Raw genomic sequence first — 18,111 nt, forward strand, 5'->3', positions numbered from 1 at the left:
CGCCATAGATGCTTGCTAACCCTTTGATACCAACTCTCACCCTTCTTCCCTGATTTTAATCAACTAATAACTGGACCAAATAAAAACATAATCCATTTTTTCATTGATTAATATCTAATTAAGTTCAATCCATCCAGATCAGTCCAAACTCCAATCCCGCTAATTATATTGGGCGGGCGAAATGTAATCTATCAAATAAAAACAGAACATTGTAGCAGGAAAAGCAACAAAATACATGAAAAAGACATCCTAACGCATCTATAAAATAAAAACAGAACATTGTAGCAGGAAAAGCAACAAAATACATGAAAAAGACGTTCTAACTGCAAACGTCGTTGTTCTATGGCGGTATGTATAATTTGAGGTACCGCCATTGAAGAAAGGCTTCAGAGACGGGTCCAAACTTTGAGGTATGTACACGTGTTTTTGAATTTTTACTAATCAACTCCCTAGGCTAAGCTAAGCCTGTGCTTAGCAAGAATCACTACTTTCAGACTGAGCTCCTGTGCTGCTTGAATATGGCTTCCCCTTCTTCAAGCAGTCAATTTCAGGGACTGTGCTTGTTTTGAGCTCTCCGTACGCCTCCCAACAGAAAGGGCCATACAATTGCTTGCCTTCATCAACTGATTTCAGCTGTATGGTGTCCAGAGACACACCAGTACACGGTAAGCTGTCACTGCATGCAAAATGTACAGGTTTCGTCGTATAGGTTCCTTGTATGTTTACATAGTTTACACCCGAAACTGCCACGGCTGATGTCTCATTTTGGCATTTGCTCTTGTCACAGTAGAATTGGTCAATCATGATTGGGGTTGCAACTTCTGATACTTGAATGTTTGAAAACATGATGTTTTGGACTGACCCTGATCCTCCCTGCAGTAGAAAACCATATATAATTTGGTTCAGCATACATATACGTACGGACAAATATAGAATTTGTAATTTAAAACTTACAATTATTAGAGAAGGGGCGTATGACGTATGTATTCTAATATGTAACAGTACCTGCCAGGTCTTTATTCTGACGCCAGTGAGTGTATTGTGCATTTTTACATCTCGGACTGTGACGTTCGATACACAAGCTCTAGTGTTATCCTTCCCTAGCCCTCCGATGCTGACTCCATGTCCGGGTCCACAATTCACGTTGTGTACGTATATGTTTGAGCATCCAGTTTGTATGGATATACAGTCATCCCCTGCAGATCATATGTTTAAATGTCATTCACTTGGTAAAGAAGTAACTTGTGCTATACACGTTATGTTGCTGGTCAACATGCTTGCTAGTTGGACTCTGATTAAGACCATGTATATATTATGCTTAATCTCCTTTGATTCGGCTCTCTGTTTTGACCATGTTTATGTTAAAAAAAATTTGCATTCATTAGAATTCTAGTTCTTTATGCTTATCTCCTTTGATTCGGCTTTCTGCCCTACTCAATGGTCCAATTTTGAAAAATTACCACAAGCAATACTGGTGCCAAAAATGACAACATCCTGAGAGTTTTGGAGGTGGATTCCATCTGTGTTGGGGCTGTCACCAGGGGAGGAAATACTTATATCAGAGACCTGAACATTCGTGCAGGCGTCGAACTTGAGGTGGGTCTGAGGGCTGTTTTGAAGTGTTATACCAGTGACACTCACGCCGTCACTTCCATAGAACCTAAGAGCCTGCAGCGCACAACAAAATATATAGTACCAGTCAGAGTAAGTAATTGATTTTGTAAACTGGCCAAGGAGCTGAAAGGTGATCAGATTATTACGGTTGGTTTGGTGCTTGGCATTTTTCCACTGTCACTTTCTATGACCTGCGGACGAAAGTTGACATGAAAAGGCACGCGTGCTCAATTAGTTTCACTAGATATTAAAAGTGACAATGAGATTTTTTTCAGCATAATAAAAACATTGGCCGGCTGCGTTTTGGCTTGACATGGGATGGATGAATAGTTAATTACCGTGTCCTGTGAACTGCTATATGTTTGATCTGCAGGAATATTGTATGTGGTGGGTGAGTCACTCCACCAAACTGAGCCTTGCCCATCAATTACTCCTTTGCCTTTGATTGAAATCCCTTTTAGCTTCGTGAATTCTAGCCATTGTAGAAGACCTGAACCCCAATCTCCTGAGCTTGTTGGAGCTATGATTTTGCCATCTAACTGCATGACATTTGACCAAACGTATATATACATCAGCAAAATTATAGCTAATGATACTGGAATGCTGCTGCTACTCTTAATTTTGTGATAAGAGGCAACATGATGTGGGTTTAAGATTTGAAAACTCACCTGAAATACAATATTTGCTTCACAATTAGGGCCAGAAAAAGAGATTGGTTTGACGAGGAACACGGACCCGGATGGAACATTTATAGTTGATGCCGGCACTTTGCAAGCTGCTGCCCACGCTGTTTCAAAAGCCTGCCATGCAATGCAAGAGAACTAGTCAAATCACAATAGCAATAGTAGCAGCTACTATTTGTAATTGCATTGCAATATATAGCATTTGATACATAACAAATATGGCGTCATTTCCAAACTCACCTTGGTATCATCTGCTTTTCCATCGCCTTTAGCACCATAGTCCAACACATTAAAGACGTTGGAATTCCCACCGCTGTTCTTTTGCAGTTTTGCTGCAGTTTCTTCTGGTGTGATGTAATTGTCTCCCCTCGACGGTGTCGTAGACACCCTAGGGCCTGCCTGGTGGCGCTGGTGATTGCCGCCATAACCCTTTTGTTCCTTCCTCAATGCAGAGGCAGAGGCACCCTTGTTTTGCCTCCAGTACTGCTTGCCTCCTTTTCTAGCATCACAAGGTTCTAACAAGCTTGAACACCAAATAGAAAAGGCAATGAAAACAAAGAATGTGAGGCTTCTTAGTTTAAATGTGATCATCATATCTTAATTTGTTTTGAGATCACAGAGGCTTTAACTTGAAGTTTCTGTATATGGCTAATGACAGAGGATGATGTGCAGGGGTGACATTATATATAGATAGAGAGCTCATTGCACTGTGCACACACATGAGTCTACAGGTTACAAAACGACAACGTTAAACCTTCCAAGGGGTCCATTTTCAATTCTTAATTTTCTGTCCAAATCCATTTTCTTGTATTTTTTTTTTCTAGTTAATTCAGCCGTAATACTCACCTCACATGCTTTAGTTTTGCCTTTTACAACAAAAATACTCAAACAGGAAGAAAACTTGGATGACCGGCCAACTAAAAATTATTCAATAGATAATAACGCTGATCTAATATTTCATACCAAACAGCTTATTTCTTCACGTGAGCACAGGACATTTCTAGTTGGTCTTAAACCCAATTTCGTTTTGCAGCTTCTCCCAACTCTGGCTTGTTTCAATCAAACCATATCGAAGTTTGCGTTGCGTTCATCATTTTGCTCCTGCCATTTTCCTTACCAGTTACGTAGCAAGGGAATATTGTAGCTCAAATAGTTAAAAGCAGTTACTCTGCATCTGATATTATGTGTTCGATCCCTCTCCCAATATGGCTTATGTCAGGGAAAAAAAAAAACTGATTTTCATTGTCTGGGTTGGGGGGGTTTTCTTCTTTACCCAAAAAAGAAAAAGAGGTATACATCAATATAAAGAGTTAAAAGATATTAGTCATTTTAGAATTCAATGAATATGGTGGAAACATGTATACATCAATATAAGGCTTGATAGATTATTATGGGCATGCGAATGTATGTGTATATTTAATTGGAATCGATAAGCACACGAGCTGATAAATTAACCATTTCCTAAACCCACAATTAACAAATTAAACACACGAGATTCTTCATCCATATCTCAATAATGAACAACTTAATAACAAACGTGTTTGTTCATATTTGCTCATCAATTCTTAGTCAAGAAACAAATAGTGACTTGAACGAGATTTGCATATCACCACACCGCGACTTCCTCTGGATAAAGTAAGAAATTCAAAGAAATAAAGAAAGAAAACTGGATCTTATCAAACAGTTGGACAGGATCAATTGGGAAACCGATTTGTCATGGCACGTGTCAAATCAAATTCCAAACTAACTGTCATGCAACATCATGCATACGCATATCTAGTACATGATCTTATAAATTAGACTTATTCAGCTTCTATGAAGAAAAAAAAAGGTTAAGACTTCAAATCCCAAAATCATGGCCTCCCAACACACTCAGACGTGATGCCAACATGATGCATTAAAATTTGTTTGGAAGCCAATGGAAGCGGCAGAGTACATGGCCAATTTATTGATCGATACGTAATGATCTTATTTTTCTCTTTTTCCTGATATATATATATATATATATATTTTGTCAAACGATTGAAATATTATTGATAAAAGTTGAAAAGCTCGATTACAATAGTCATAAAGATAATCAATCACTTGAACTCATATTCGATCCAAACAAGGATCCAATACAGGTTTCAATGGAATACAAAAGATAATCATGGCTACGGTATATCTCTTGTCAACAGACTACAAAAGATAATCACAAATATAGTACTCACCCAATCACAACTCTAAGAACTCGAATCTAACAGCAATGGCGACTTTTTCACACCAAAAAATACGACAATATTAAAATAAATATTAATTTGAGTGGCGTATTTTTGGGTTGCCTTGTACCTTAAAACACGGGCAACAAAAAATTCTTGAAATTTTCGAGTGAAAGTGACGGTTGCATCATGCTTGCTCGCTCTTATAAATCATCGATGACAACAGAAAACCGTTAAAATCGGTTACTCCGGATATCATGCCATTGCGTTTGGGATAGGCATAGATATTTCATATATCTATCTACGGTAAAGTAAACCAAGTTTGTTGATAATGATCATTTACGTATTAGATATTAGATGCAGATTGATAATTAAATTGTCTAATTTGTTCATAATCATTCTATCGCTTTACTAATTACTCATGTAGTAAATGACAGAGCTGGATAATTATGGTTCTAAAAAGTGTACCATTGTTGTTCTAAACTCCAAGTCATCAGTGGATTAGCAATAAATAACAATTAGTAAATTAATTAACTTTGCTAGTTGGAGACGGAATGTTTGAAATATGGATAACTCTCTCTAGAGATAGCTTTCTCGTGACTCGTGCGTGAATGATATCAAAATTTACACCCATCACGCCGTATTGGTAGCACTTTATATTGACAGTTAATTAGGACATTTCAATTATTTTATTTATCATGAGGATGAGCCGTATTTTACGAGACAAATCTGTCGTAATTGATTTGCTTGCTTGTTACAAATTCAATGTTTCTGCTGAATTTTATGAATTTTGTGTATTATTATTATTTGTAATGAAAAATTATTGGCCCATTCTAGAGGGACAGTGTCATTATCAAGAAATAGTTTTGTTTGTTTGTAAAAACTATTTGGAAAAAGCATAGCATGTCTTTTGACTTTTGGTTACTTTGCTGCTTATTTTTTCTATGATCTTGATCTCACCTGAAATCTTCATCGCCCAATAGCATTTGATACAACTCCATGTTTACATCTAGAAACCTAATACCCTTTATTATTATAAATTTATAGCCTCAAATTACACTGATTAAAAATCATCACAACCGCCAACAGGGGTTTAGCCTATTGAAAGTGATCTAAACTTGCGATTTCAGGTTCGCATTTCATGACATCTTAGTAAAAAACATCACAACTGCTTCCAAAAAAAAAAAGAATGAAGATTCACTATTATACCCAATATAGGAGCCCAAATTATTTTAAAAAAACTATATGAAATGGACTTTAGAAACACACCCAAAACCTATTTACAAAATAACAAAAAAACTTTTAACTTATCTTGAATTACAAAACTGCCATTGATTTCTTAAAACAAACCCAACTCCAAAACCTCATAAAAAGCCCAAAACACTCAATAGGGCATCAAAGTAATTTAATAATCAAAATTAAATTCAATAGTGCCAGCTGTCATTTTTTGAATTTTTTTTATAGTTTATTTATAAAAATTAAATAATGTATAATTTATTTATAATTTTAATACTAAAAATGAATATATGACTAAATGTCTAAAAAAATAATTTCTGATTGGGCTAATTGGACAGGGATTTGCAGGCTTCTCTAGGCTGCGGCACGTTGGTGAGCCCGTAGACAAGGCCGACGGACGTGAAAGATAATGAAGACTTAATGGGCCCATTATTTAATATAAGGCTTATATAATAGGTGCCACCTCAGACTTTTTATTTTTAAAAATTTGTTTTAGGAGCCTATGAGGTGGGCCCATTCTTTAAGAGGCCCTATTAGATATAAAACTCAAAACATAGGCTCTCCGTGATAAAAAAAACTTACATGTAACATGTATTTTACGTGTCATTGTTTTATTCACCGATAATAATAATAAGTGTTATCCTATTATGTAAGAGTTTTTCTCCTTTGTAACACTTGTTGAATGCACTTATTTATAGGTATGATTATGATACATACGATTAAGTCTTGCCACATTTTCTTCTACCTCACACAAACAACGGCACCTTAACTATCAGAACTTAAGCATTGTTCCAATTTTATGTTTAAATGGCAAAATCTCTTGTTTCAAAGCAGAAAAATAAAGATTTTAAAGTAATTAGTGTAGTTTGTTCACATCATTTTGAGAAGGTCTTATCTAATATGTCATATGATAAGATTAGGTGATCAGTTACCTGTAATAAGAATGCTCTCATAGAATGTAGTATAAATATCAGTCATCGATTGAATCATGAAATATGGCTGTATTGCGGTATCAAAATGCGATAAGAATAACATTATGCGTTAATAGATTTGTAGCTTGGAAAGGAATATGTATGAACACCATCAACTACACATGTACTTTTATGTTAACATGCAATTTTAATAAGAATATGTGTTATGAGTTTGTAGCTCTAATCTAAGAGGATCTTATAAGAATCTCTTCAAACAAATTTAACTTTACAATCTGAATTAAACGGAAAATTACTAAACCGTATACGCGACCGAGCATGTTTGTATCCATCATTCGCCAAAGCATTTGCTATCAAATTTCCTTCACCAACGATATGCGGAAACTACTTAACAATGTTCATGTGGCGTCAGTCTTGAAACGGTCCAGCTCAGTGCCACGTATGAAATCAGTCTCAAACATGGACACCAACGAACTCTTAACTAGATTTGATAAAACAGGTTGGGTCCCGCTCTGTTTATTCAGAATCAGAAAGACAGAGTATCCAAAGGGGTCTCGCTTAGTCAAACTCGTAAGAAACGTCTCTGAAACTGCCGAGAGTAAAAAGACTTTCTCCCTCTCTCCCTCTTTTCACTTTTTTTTTAATCATATTTTCTGTTGCTAGAAAATCGTTAGGGTTTCTCTTTCGCTCAACTCCCCAGCCCAGTATTGAAGTTGTTCAGATCGACGACGAGCTCAGCTAGCTAGCAAATGTAGAATGCCAGGCACTTGCAGCTTCACAGGTTTTCTCTTTACTTATACTGTTGTTGTTGTTGTTGTGGTGTAGTTTTGTGATTTATATTTTCTTTTTTTTTATTATACAAAATTCAGGTCATAAATCATCGTAGCTCCCATAGAATTTGCAAACTCGAACCTGTTGGTTCCTACACAGTACAAGATACATGGCTTCAGCTGGTACAGCAGCTGCTCCGGCTGCTGAAAATCCTAGTGGCAACACAAAGTTTGCTGATAAGCTCCCAGAGGAAATTAATGAAATGAAGATCAAAGATGAGAAGGTGCTTTGCTTAAGTTGAATTGTTTCTGTTGCACAGCATTTATTTATTTATAGTTATATAACTTTTAAGAACTTCAATTTATATTTCATTTCTTTGTTGACTGTTTTATTGATTTTTGTTAGGAAATGGAAACAGCTGTGGTGAATGGCAATGGAACTGAAACTGGCCACATTATTGTAACTACGATCGGGGGTCGAAATGGTCAGCCTAAACAGGTGCATTTTGCTCAGTTTAAAATCACAGTTGTAATTACTTGCTGGTTAAGATGTGGGATGAAGGAATAGATAAATTAAATTATGTTATGACATGAATCATTCAGGAAAAGAATGGATAAGTGCCATGAAGTTTTTATGTTTTTATCGGGGATTAAATTATAGAATCACTAATATGGAAAGCATATGCTAATGTGATATATATACAGACAATATGTGCACATAAATAGATATTAGCTACAAAACGCTTAGATTAGAAAAAGGCTAAGCGCTATACCTAAGTTTCGGCAAACGTGTAGTAATATAACTTAAAACCAAAGGAGATACATGGTCTCCCAAATCAGTATTTTGTAATTTGTTTAACCTCAAATAGTAGTGTTTCCATATTTTTGTCCTTGCAAGTTAAGATACTACATTGTGCTAGAAACCTGATCCATTAATAGTGCTATTAGTTAGATATAAGTTACAGTATCTTAAACTTCAACGCTTATCTGACATGTTGAAGCGCTTAGCATTAAACCCTCTCTGATTCATTGTGCAGACCATAAGTTACATGGCAGAGCGTGTTGTTGGGCAAGGGTCATTTGGTATTGTATTTCAGGTAATGTCTGACTTACAGATTCTTAGTTATCTATTTATGAAGAGAAAAAAACCATTAATAATAGGAAGGCTGACCTCTTTTGACTATCACATATCACATACTCGAAGCCTCAATTATCTTATTTTGCAGGCTAAATGCCTAGAAACTGGAGAAACTGTTGCAATCAAGAAGGTTTTGCAGGACAAGAGATACAAGAACCGAGAGTTGCAAACAATGCGTCTGCTTGACCATCCTAATGTTGTGTCACTCAAACATTGTTTCTTTTCAACCACGGATAAGGATGAGCTCTATCTGAATCTTGTGCTTGAATATGTACCTGAGACTGTTTATCGTGTGTCAAAACACTATAGCAAAGCCAATCAGCGGATGCCTCTGATATATGTCAAACTCTATACATATCAGGTTTTTGTTGTTCTTTGGACTATTTGTAGAAACTAAATTGAAAATCAGATCTTGACTAATATATTATTGTGCAAAAGATTATGACAGAAATTTTCTGGTTTTCAGGTACAAGTTCTTTTGGTAACTTTATTTTGCTTGGTTTTCATTCTTGTCAGATTTGTAGAGCTCTGGCATATATTCATGGAGGGATAGGTGTATGCCACAGAGACATTAAGCCGCAGAATCTCTTGGTTTGTAGTTGAATATATCCTCCTTATTTTTTCCCCTTTTCTTTTACTTAGTCGTATTTTAATTTTGCCACTACAATATGTTGTTTCAGGTTAATCCCCATACTCATCAGGTTAAGCTGTGTGATTTTGGAAGTGCAAAAGTCCTGGTATTCTCTTCTTCTAGTGTCTTATTTCTTACAGTAGAACATTTATTGGCAATAGAGCAATATATAACGCATGGATGAATGCATAAAACTAGACTCTCCAGTACAACTTTAAATGCATTACTACACTTGTGTTCTTGTTCATGTTCATGCAGATGACGCCAAGTGGTCTTGACCCATTTTCAGTTTCATGCATGGTATGTTTGGGTCTGCCTTCCTTGTTTTGTCTGAACTTTTTCATCGTTATCCATGACAGGTCAAAGGCGAGCCAAATATATCATATATTTGTTCTCGTTATTATCGAGCACCTGAGCTTATATTTGGGGCAACTGAATACACTACTGCCATTGACATATGGTCTGTGGGTTGTGTTCTTGCTGAACTGCTTCTTGGACAGGTTTTCTATACGGGATAAAAAGTTCTACTTATTCTTTTATTTTTAGCAGGAAATGGATTCACATTTTGTTGTTTTTCCTCTCTGTTTTGGCAACCTTGTTGTAGCCCCTGTTCCCAGGTGAAAGTGGAGTTGATCAGCTTGTTGAGATTATTAAGGTAATGTTCTAGTGACCTTCTGCATGGATGGTGGAAAGTATATATCCATCTTTCGATCAACTCGAAATTTTGATCAATCAGCTTTTGCAATTTGAACTGAATTAGCATTTCTTCACCGAAATTAGGTACTGGGAACGCCAACTCGTGAGGAAATCAAATGTATGAACCCGAATTATACAGAATTCAAATTCCCACAAATCAAGGCTCACCCTTGGCACAAAGTGAGTTTCTAGCTTCCTTGCTGACAATTGCTCTTCTCTGATGGTTTTGCATGCCATTTTCATTTGTATTATCTTCTTTTCGTGCAGATATTCCACAAGCGCATGCCCCCAGAAGCAGTAGATCTTGTGTCAAGACTACTTCAGTATTCTCCAAGTCTAAGATGCACTGCTGTAAGTATCTTTATTCTTTTGAAGTCTTCATGCGAAAATGGCAAGGATGAGATTTAGTTCTTCAGATCTTCTATTTAATCCAGTTTCTTATGATGGACATTAGTGGGACATTGGAGTATTAAACTTTTAATTGCATTGAACTTGAAATTCTTATGCCTGTATTAGATAGCAAATTATCAAATGTAGTTGTTTATTTTCTTTATTTTGGCAGCTCGAGGCCTGTGTCCACCCATTTTTTGATCAACTCCGTGATCCTAATGCTCGTCTCCCTAATGGGCGCCCTTTGCCTCCTCTATTCAACTTCAAGCCTCAAGGTTTGCTCTTCATTTCTGTGATTGATATCCCTGTACATATATATATGCTGCTGATAATGCGTTTGGAATGATGATGCTTGTGCAGAGCTGAAGGGAGCAACTTTTGAGCTTCTGTCCAGACTGATACCTGAGCATGCCCGAAAACAATGTGCTTTTCTAGGTATCTAGATAAGGCACACCAAGGCAAATTCGTTTGCAGCAAGACTGTACTGTTGTAATGCTAGCGAAAAAATTAGGGACATCCTAGTTTGTTTCCTCGAAATAGTTCCAACACTGCTTTTTCTGGTTTTTCAATCTGGCACATTACACTCTCGGAACTCCTGACGGACTATTGATTGGATAATGTATGTACTAAGATTTATCAGACTTAGTAGAATCTCTCTCTACCTCTCTCCCTTTTTATGTGCTTCCATGGAAATATCGCATGATTTAGAATTGGTTCAAGTGCATATAAGTATAGTTTCCATGTGTTACTGCGGCCTGCTATGCCAATATGCTTGAAATCATTGGTAGCTTAAACTCTGCAGATTTGGTAACTAGGCGACAATGTGATATTTCGCACCTGTTCTGAGTGATTTTGATCATGCTCATGCCAGACAGATTATACTTGAATTGTTTGCATATCGTGATTCTATTTGAAGCCAATAAAATAACTCGGCTCTCACTCTCACTTTTGTTTTTGTTAGATTTGTTTTCTCATTTTGCCCTTAAACATTTGAACATGCAAAAGTTTTTAATTCCCCACGTAGCCCGGCCCTCTCCTCTTGTCAGTCGGCCGATATGGTCGGTTTCCAAGCTGGCTGCGGCCACCACCGTGACCACTGCTAAACATGATGGCTGGTTTTATTATGTCCTAATGTTTGAAAGGGAAGATAAGATAATTAATGAGTAACAAAAGAGTAATTTCATCAAAAACAAACATACACACATTTCCTCATTGTCATGCCCTATTAGAAAAGATCATACAAAACAAACCCGACACGGGACTATATAATCAACCTTAAAAGTGTATCAACAAAATCACATAAATATGGAAAATTGGAAACATAACTTTATAAACAATTATTTGCTTTTGTGAATTTTACCAAAAATATCGTTATTTTCTAACTTGAACAAAGTTTCCTTTCTATATGCTAATTGATTATATGGCGTATAGACAAATGTTATTGACACTTAGTTTGAGTTTCACTTAAAAAATATATTTTTGTCTTTTGCTTGTACTCACTTATTATACAAATTATACATGCCATGTGAGGTCGTTGAGATACGAATTAGGGTAACTCTTAATAATTATTGTTCTGACTTGCTTATGTCACTTTCCACTAAAGAGAAAATGAGAATCTTAATTTCATACTCTTGAGAGTATGAAATTAACATACTTGCTCATCCCACCACACAGCAAAAGGTGAGGCCCATTGACTGGACCCAGCTTTTGCTTTTCTAGTTAATATATAAAATTTGAATAAATAAAGAGAAACGCTATTCACACTCGTATAAATAACGCAAAGAAGCTTCAAGAAAAGTGTTACGAAAGAGAGAGAATATAAAACTAATTTCTGTAATGAATTTATATAATTTAACACAAATTTATTATAAAATATACAGCGGGAGTTAAACCGATTGAGCGAGCGAGTATTTGAACGTTTTTCACATCACGCCCGTGTCGTTGTGCGTTTCTAAACGCACCCGGCAGGCACCATGTTCCTCCCTCGAGTTCTTCAGCGCTGGTTCTCGCAACTCTCGACTGCAACCAGTGTCTCTATCTAGACCGACAACTATCTCTCTCTAGGTTTTCTCTGCAAGTGGCTCTTCTTGTCTCCCTTGCAGATTTCCTCGCCCCTTTTCCCGTTTCTCTTTTCAACGGGCGGAGCTCTATTCATATTCACCGTACAAAGCCACAAGGCTAATTTTTGGTGAGGTGAAGTGCATTTCCGATATTAACGAGGAGGCCTTCACGATCACAGAGGTCCTCTGCATTTTCAGCTTGCGGAGGTAAATTTTCTTTGAGCAAGGCTAGTTATTTTTTTCAAATCGCGGTTATAAGTTGTAACTTATTACTTTCTCGTCATGTTTGTTGTTGATTAGGGTTTTTTAATTTAATTTTATGAATCTGTTAATGATTAAGAGTTTCTTTATGCAACTGATGTAATGTAATGCACTGTTTGGTTGCCGTAGAAAGTAGGACATGATGAGAACTTTTTAAAGATTTTGTTCCTCATTTTCCTCAATTGTCTCAGTAAACAAATGGGGGGGTTTACGTTTTGTATTAATAGAGAGTAGAGATTGTTTCCTAGTCTGCTTGATGTTGAAGAAATAGGGGGTTTTGTGGATGTTATTAGATGGCGGAGACTGTTGTGGCTTTCAAATCCTGAAATTAGGAAGAATAGGGGATAAGGGGGGTTTGGTCCATATTGAAATCTACAAGGTGGCCATTTATTGTTTAAAGAATGGATGAAAAATCCAATATTTCTTTGGCAATGCTAAATGAATTTTTTAACTTGTGGCCTCATGGATGTTATATTCTTTGCAACCCCTTTGGTGATAATGGTGATAATTGAGTTTTGTCGGCTTCTTGCTGGGTTGTGTCGTGTTCGTGTCAAGTACTAGTCAACTGCAGTTGAGAAGTAGTTGATAACGCCCTGTATGTTACTACTATTTCAATATTGGTTTTATACTGTTTGTAAGACTTAAACTCCCTAAGCTTGAAAATTTTCACCAAGTTTGGAAATTATCATTTAGAATCTTAGGAGATAGAAATACATCAATGGTGAAATTGAATTCAAGTATAACATACAAAATGATGCATACGTTTTAAAATGATTCAGCCATAACATACAATGACAACATAGCTTTACATTTAAAAGTCTTACGTGTCTTCCCTGAACCATAAGATGCTAAGAATGATTTCCTGTGATGGTAGTCAGGGCAACTCCCCTGAATTCATTCTCTACCAATTTTGGGCTACTTTGTCTTTACGTACAGTTTTTCCAATTTAGGTATTATCATGAGAATTTATGATTGTAACTTTATTGTTGATGGTGATATTATTATTTCTTGTTTCCTTCATTAACATTACACTAATTAATGAGAATCTCTTCAGCAACGGTTCTTGGGATAGCTCCGCAGCTGGGTTCATCTGGGACACGATTGCTATTGCTTAACCACCCATGTAAGCCCTGCATCATCAATCTCCCTATAAAAAAGATCCGTATGCCACAGCCAATGGCTTGGTTGAGTCATTCTTTAGACGGCTGAACAACATTACTTGATCTTTTAAGTAATATTTTATGGTACATTAGTATGAGTATGTAATCCCAGTTGTCTATTACAAGGCCTGTTATGAAAGTTAGGGAATTAATTAAACTTAGCATTTTTTTGGCAGTTATTCCTTCTGTGTATTACTTGGACAGCTTGCAAACCTCTGCGTGTGCCAAACATAGCTTGAAGAGAAATGGTACTAGTTTTCTAACTAAGTTCTGTATTCATTAGTCCCTTGTTAATTTTTAGTCACTCTTTATTTTGAATTTATTAAATTATTGCGGTTTGCAGACCTTTTTGGTTATTGCACACAATTTGTAAACACCAGCTGTTGCGGGGTCTGTTTTCTTCCGAATTTATAGATTGATCTTTCTTGCTGAATGTGGAATTTAGGCAGCTATTTATTGGGTTTTTGTATAATTTTTTACAGTCTGGGCTGTTTGGCTGTATTTGATAGTTCTATTGTTAGTTTACTGCAGTTGTAATGCTTGAGTGAACCCTCAGTTGACTAAAATCGTTCTGTCTAGTATTTGTCAGTCCAGTTTACTTCTTTTTGTTGTTAACGTGTGTTTATATAAACTTTGTGCAGGATGGAAATACTTCTGGCGAAGATGGGAATGATATTGACTGGAATACAGAAGATGAGCTGGAAATTGATAACTTCACTTTATCTTCTTCTTCAAGTCTGACAGTTCCTGGTGGAGAAGCTGTTGTGGGCTGTGGGGAGGTAAACGTTTTTGCATCAGTTTTTCTGAAATATAATATATACCTGATGAAAATCTTGATTGGGTATTTAATATATATTACATAATTAACATGCAATTCCTTTTTCTTCCTATAGTCAAGCTCATCTCCAGGTCCTTCCAATTCCAAAGTTGTTGATCATTTTATTGGGATGGGATTTTCTGGAAAAATGGTTGCCAAAGCAATTCAGGAACATGGTAAGAGCACTGTATCATGTCATTTCAGCACGAGTTTTCCCCTGGACTGTTTCAATTATAACACTTTATAACATCGCTTTTATGGAATATCCAGGAGAGGAGAATACGGATTCAATTCTGGAAACCCTCCTCACATATTCGGTGAGTCAACATTTCTTCGTTTGCCAATGCTGCTTTGGATACTTATTCTTGGAGATATAGATAATTTTGGGTTTGAGCTTGGTAACACAAAGCACATATTTTAAATTTTTGTTGCAAGGTGAATGGGTCAAAGGTATCCTGGGTCTCATGCTCCCAAACTTTAAGAACATAAATTCTTCCAGACTTAAAAGGAAAAAAGAAGGAGAATAATTCACACTTGTCTGTTTTCTTGCTGTATTTTCGCAGGCTCTTGAAAGTTCTCCTCAAGAACAGCAACAAGTTGATTGTAATCACTGTTCTTCTGATAATGAAGAGAGTTTTCTGGATGATTTTTCAGATATGGATAGCTTTTCTGATAATGAGGTAGTTATTGTGAGCTTTTCTGACATTATACATTTTCCTTTTATTTTTGCTAAGCTTTATATTTCGTTTTTCCTCAATTCTCCAAGCAACAAATATATTATATCATTTTTTTTTCTGCAATATCATTAAAACTTGTGTCCACGCTATTTTATATGCTAATAAGCGAATGTACACGGGATAGTGGGTTCACGACAAAGACATTTTAATTTAACTATTTTGCAGGAAATCATAAATCCTACATCTGAGAAAGAGAAAAAGATATTGTCCTTGGTCAATATGGGGTACACGGTAGAGGAGGCTTCAATAGCAATAGAAAGATGTGGTATAACTTTACTTTTGCTTTGATTCTTTTTGGATGATTCTGCTAGTTGAGTCAGTTGATTATGCCATTGCCATCCTTTCTCAGTCTCTTATTCAATTCTAATAGTTTGTGATTACCAGCATCTCCTTCCTCAGCCCCTCTTTTTCCTCTTTCAAACACTGCAGGTCTTGACTCCACGGTTGTTGAGTTGACTGATTTCATATTTGCTGCTCAGACGGCAAAGGCAGAAGATGTCAATTTTCCTCTTGAAGAGAAGGTATTAGTAGTACAGAATTAATAGTCTCTTGAGTTTTCTACAAAATCAGTTTTATCTATTCATGCCATGTTCAGTAGATTGTGATTGGTGGTTCTACTTTTGCAGCCTAGACCAAATCATGCATACAAGAAGAGGAAACTTCTTGAGTACGAGATGCTGAAAAAGAAAAGGCAGATGCGACTTGGGAACCAGACCACAGGTGAAGATGATGAGACAGTTCATCTCCCAAATCCAATGGTTGGGTTTGGCATCCCATCTGAACCATGTTTGAAAACACAGAGGAATCTTCCAGAGGGAGCTAGAGGGCCACCATATTTCTACTATGAGAATGTGGCACTTGCTCCTAAAGGGGTTTGGACCACTATATCCCGCTTCCTGTATGACGTGCAACCGGAGTTTGTTGACTCCAAGTACTTTTGTGCGGCCGCGAGGAAAAGAGGTTATGTTCACAATCTTCCTCTTGATAATAGATTTCCTCTTATTCCACTTCCTCCAAACACCATACATGAGGCATTTCCCTTGACAAGGAAATGGTGGCCTTCATGGGACACACGGACAAAGCTGAACTGCTTGCAAACTTGCATTGCCAGTGCAAAATTAACAGAGAGGATCAGGAAGGCTATTGAGGATTATGATGGTGAACCACCACTGGGAGTCCAAAAGTATGTTCTTGATGAATGCCGGAAGTGGAATCTGGTGTGGGTAGGAAGAAACAAGGTCGCCCCACTTGAGCCTGATGAAGTGGAAATGCTTTTGGGATTCCCAAAGAACCACACAAGGGGAATAAGCAGGACTGACAGATACAAATCACTCGGGAATTCATTCCAGGTAGTGAATTCTGTCTTTGTTTCATTGGAATTTAGATCTATTTAATATTCATTTTTAATATATGATGCATTGATTCATATGTGCTGGTAAATCCTGAAAATTTGAAAAAGTTTATGTCTTTGCCGTTTGTTTTTTGTGCGCAGAATCATGAAATAGTTAATGTAAATGGCCGGTTGTTTGTTTGTTTTTTCCCCCTTGCATAGTTTCCCTAGTAGAGTTTCAAGTTAGAATTTTCTGTTTGTCAGATATTATATGCATTTTGATTACAAGTTCAACTTATTCCAGGTTGATACCGTGGCATACCATCTGTCAGTTTTGAGAGAGATGTTTCCTAATGGCATAAACCTCCTGTCTCTTTTCTCTGGGATTGGCGGGGCAGAAATAGCTCTTCACCGGCTTGGTATCCCTCTGAAGAATGTCGTGTCGGTAGAGAAATCTGCAGTGAACAGAAGTGTTGTGAGGAGTTGGTGGGAGCAAACAAACCAGAGAGGGAATTTGTATGACCTTGATGATGTACAGCAGCTGAATGGTGACAGCCTGGAGCATTATATGAATTTATTTGGTGGTTTTGATCTTGTAGTTGGTGGGAGTCCATGTAACAATCTTGCAGGCAGCAACAGGCATCATCGAGATGGACTCGAGGGTAAAGAATCTTCGCTCTTCTATGACTACTTTCGTATACTAGACTTGGTCAAGTGTATAATGTCAAAGAACAATTGATTCCATGTAAATCATCTGCTTAAGTAACTTTACGGCATTGAAACCTCGACAAGCAAGAAAAGATCTTGCATTTTATTTTTTCTCAAGTTTGGATATTTGGTTCTGGTAGTTGTTATGAACTGACTTTTTAACTTCAAATTGTCTTAAAATTGATGCTCTCTCAAGTCTCAAGTCTTATTTGCCTGGTTTCTGCCCCGTCTCCCTCTCTTGTCTAGAAAAGATGGAGAGAAAACGAGTGGGTTATTGCACCCAAGTTGGGTACCCCTTTCGTAAATTAGACCCTATCGCTTGTGAAAAAGAATACTTTTCAATTTTCATACTGGTCGGTGAGGGGGGTTTTTATACATCCAAAAGAAAAATCAAAATTCATATTTTCAGTCAAAGCTTCAGTCAGGACCGACTTATATACACTCGCAAAGCAAAGTGCAAAAACGATGTCTTTTATTTTCTACTTTAAGCATATGCTCATTCCTCTGTATCCAGTCCTTTCTGTTTTCTCGTCTAGAAAGATTGTAAAATCTAATGCAAATTGATGAAGAGTTTGATCCAAAACAAACTCGTAATTCATTATATGATGAAGGCCCACCCACCCACCGAAGGTTCCAAGTGCCAACGAACGAACAAGCCGGATATTTTCTTCAGGCGCTGTAAATAAATAAAAGGCCCATAAAATAAATAAATAAAAAGATTTAACCGTGGTCAAAATAACACACCCAAGTTTC

The 18,111-nt window shown here is 36.8% G+C and overlaps 3 protein-coding genes across 3 annotated transcripts; 2 read left to right on the plus strand and 1 right to left on the minus strand.

Annotated features, from left to right (window-relative positions):
* LOC18782466 (polygalacturonase At1g48100) lies at positions 83 to 2,932 on the minus strand. The gene is made up of 7 exons (XM_007217226.2): positions 2,538 to 2,932; positions 2,283 to 2,414; positions 1,953 to 2,153; positions 1,761 to 1,805; positions 1,461 to 1,668; positions 1,006 to 1,196; positions 83 to 873 (listed from the first exon to the last, which is right to left on the minus strand). Exons 1-7 carry the CDS (start codon positions 2,889 to 2,891, stop codon positions 472 to 474), a joined length of 1,533 nt encoding a protein of 510 aa, XP_007217288.1. The 5' UTR covers positions 2,892 to 2,932; the 3' UTR covers positions 83 to 471.
* LOC18783921 (shaggy-related protein kinase epsilon) lies at positions 7,153 to 10,967 on the plus strand. Its single transcript, XM_020559121.1, has 14 exons — positions 7,153 to 7,230; positions 7,324 to 7,441; positions 7,530 to 7,714; positions 7,837 to 7,929; positions 8,468 to 8,527; positions 8,657 to 8,929; positions 9,085 to 9,159; positions 9,249 to 9,305; positions 9,559 to 9,699; positions 9,804 to 9,854; positions 9,980 to 10,075; positions 10,163 to 10,246; positions 10,458 to 10,560; positions 10,646 to 10,967. Exons 3-14 carry the CDS (start codon positions 7,601 to 7,603, stop codon positions 10,726 to 10,728), a joined length of 1,230 nt encoding a protein of 409 aa, XP_020414710.1. The 5' UTR covers positions 7,153 to 7,230; positions 7,324 to 7,441; positions 7,530 to 7,600; the 3' UTR covers positions 10,729 to 10,967.
* LOC18782160 (DNA (cytosine-5)-methyltransferase DRM2) lies at positions 12,174 to 17,497 on the plus strand. The gene is made up of 11 exons (XM_020559120.1): positions 12,174 to 12,552; positions 13,661 to 13,729; positions 13,943 to 14,014; positions 14,408 to 14,545; positions 14,660 to 14,759; positions 14,854 to 14,900; positions 15,147 to 15,263; positions 15,486 to 15,585; positions 15,750 to 15,841; positions 15,947 to 16,669; positions 16,955 to 17,497. Exons 3-11 carry the CDS (start codon positions 14,012 to 14,014, stop codon positions 17,387 to 17,389), a joined length of 1,755 nt encoding a protein of 584 aa, XP_020414709.1. The 5' UTR covers positions 12,174 to 12,552; positions 13,661 to 13,729; positions 13,943 to 14,011; the 3' UTR covers positions 17,390 to 17,497.

The sequence above is a fragment of the Prunus persica genome, chromosome G3 (assembly GCF_000346465.2).
Source record: "Prunus persica cultivar Lovell chromosome G3, Prunus_persica_NCBIv2, whole genome shotgun sequence".
Taxonomy (NCBI): domain Eukaryota; kingdom Viridiplantae; phylum Streptophyta; class Magnoliopsida; order Rosales; family Rosaceae; genus Prunus; species Prunus persica.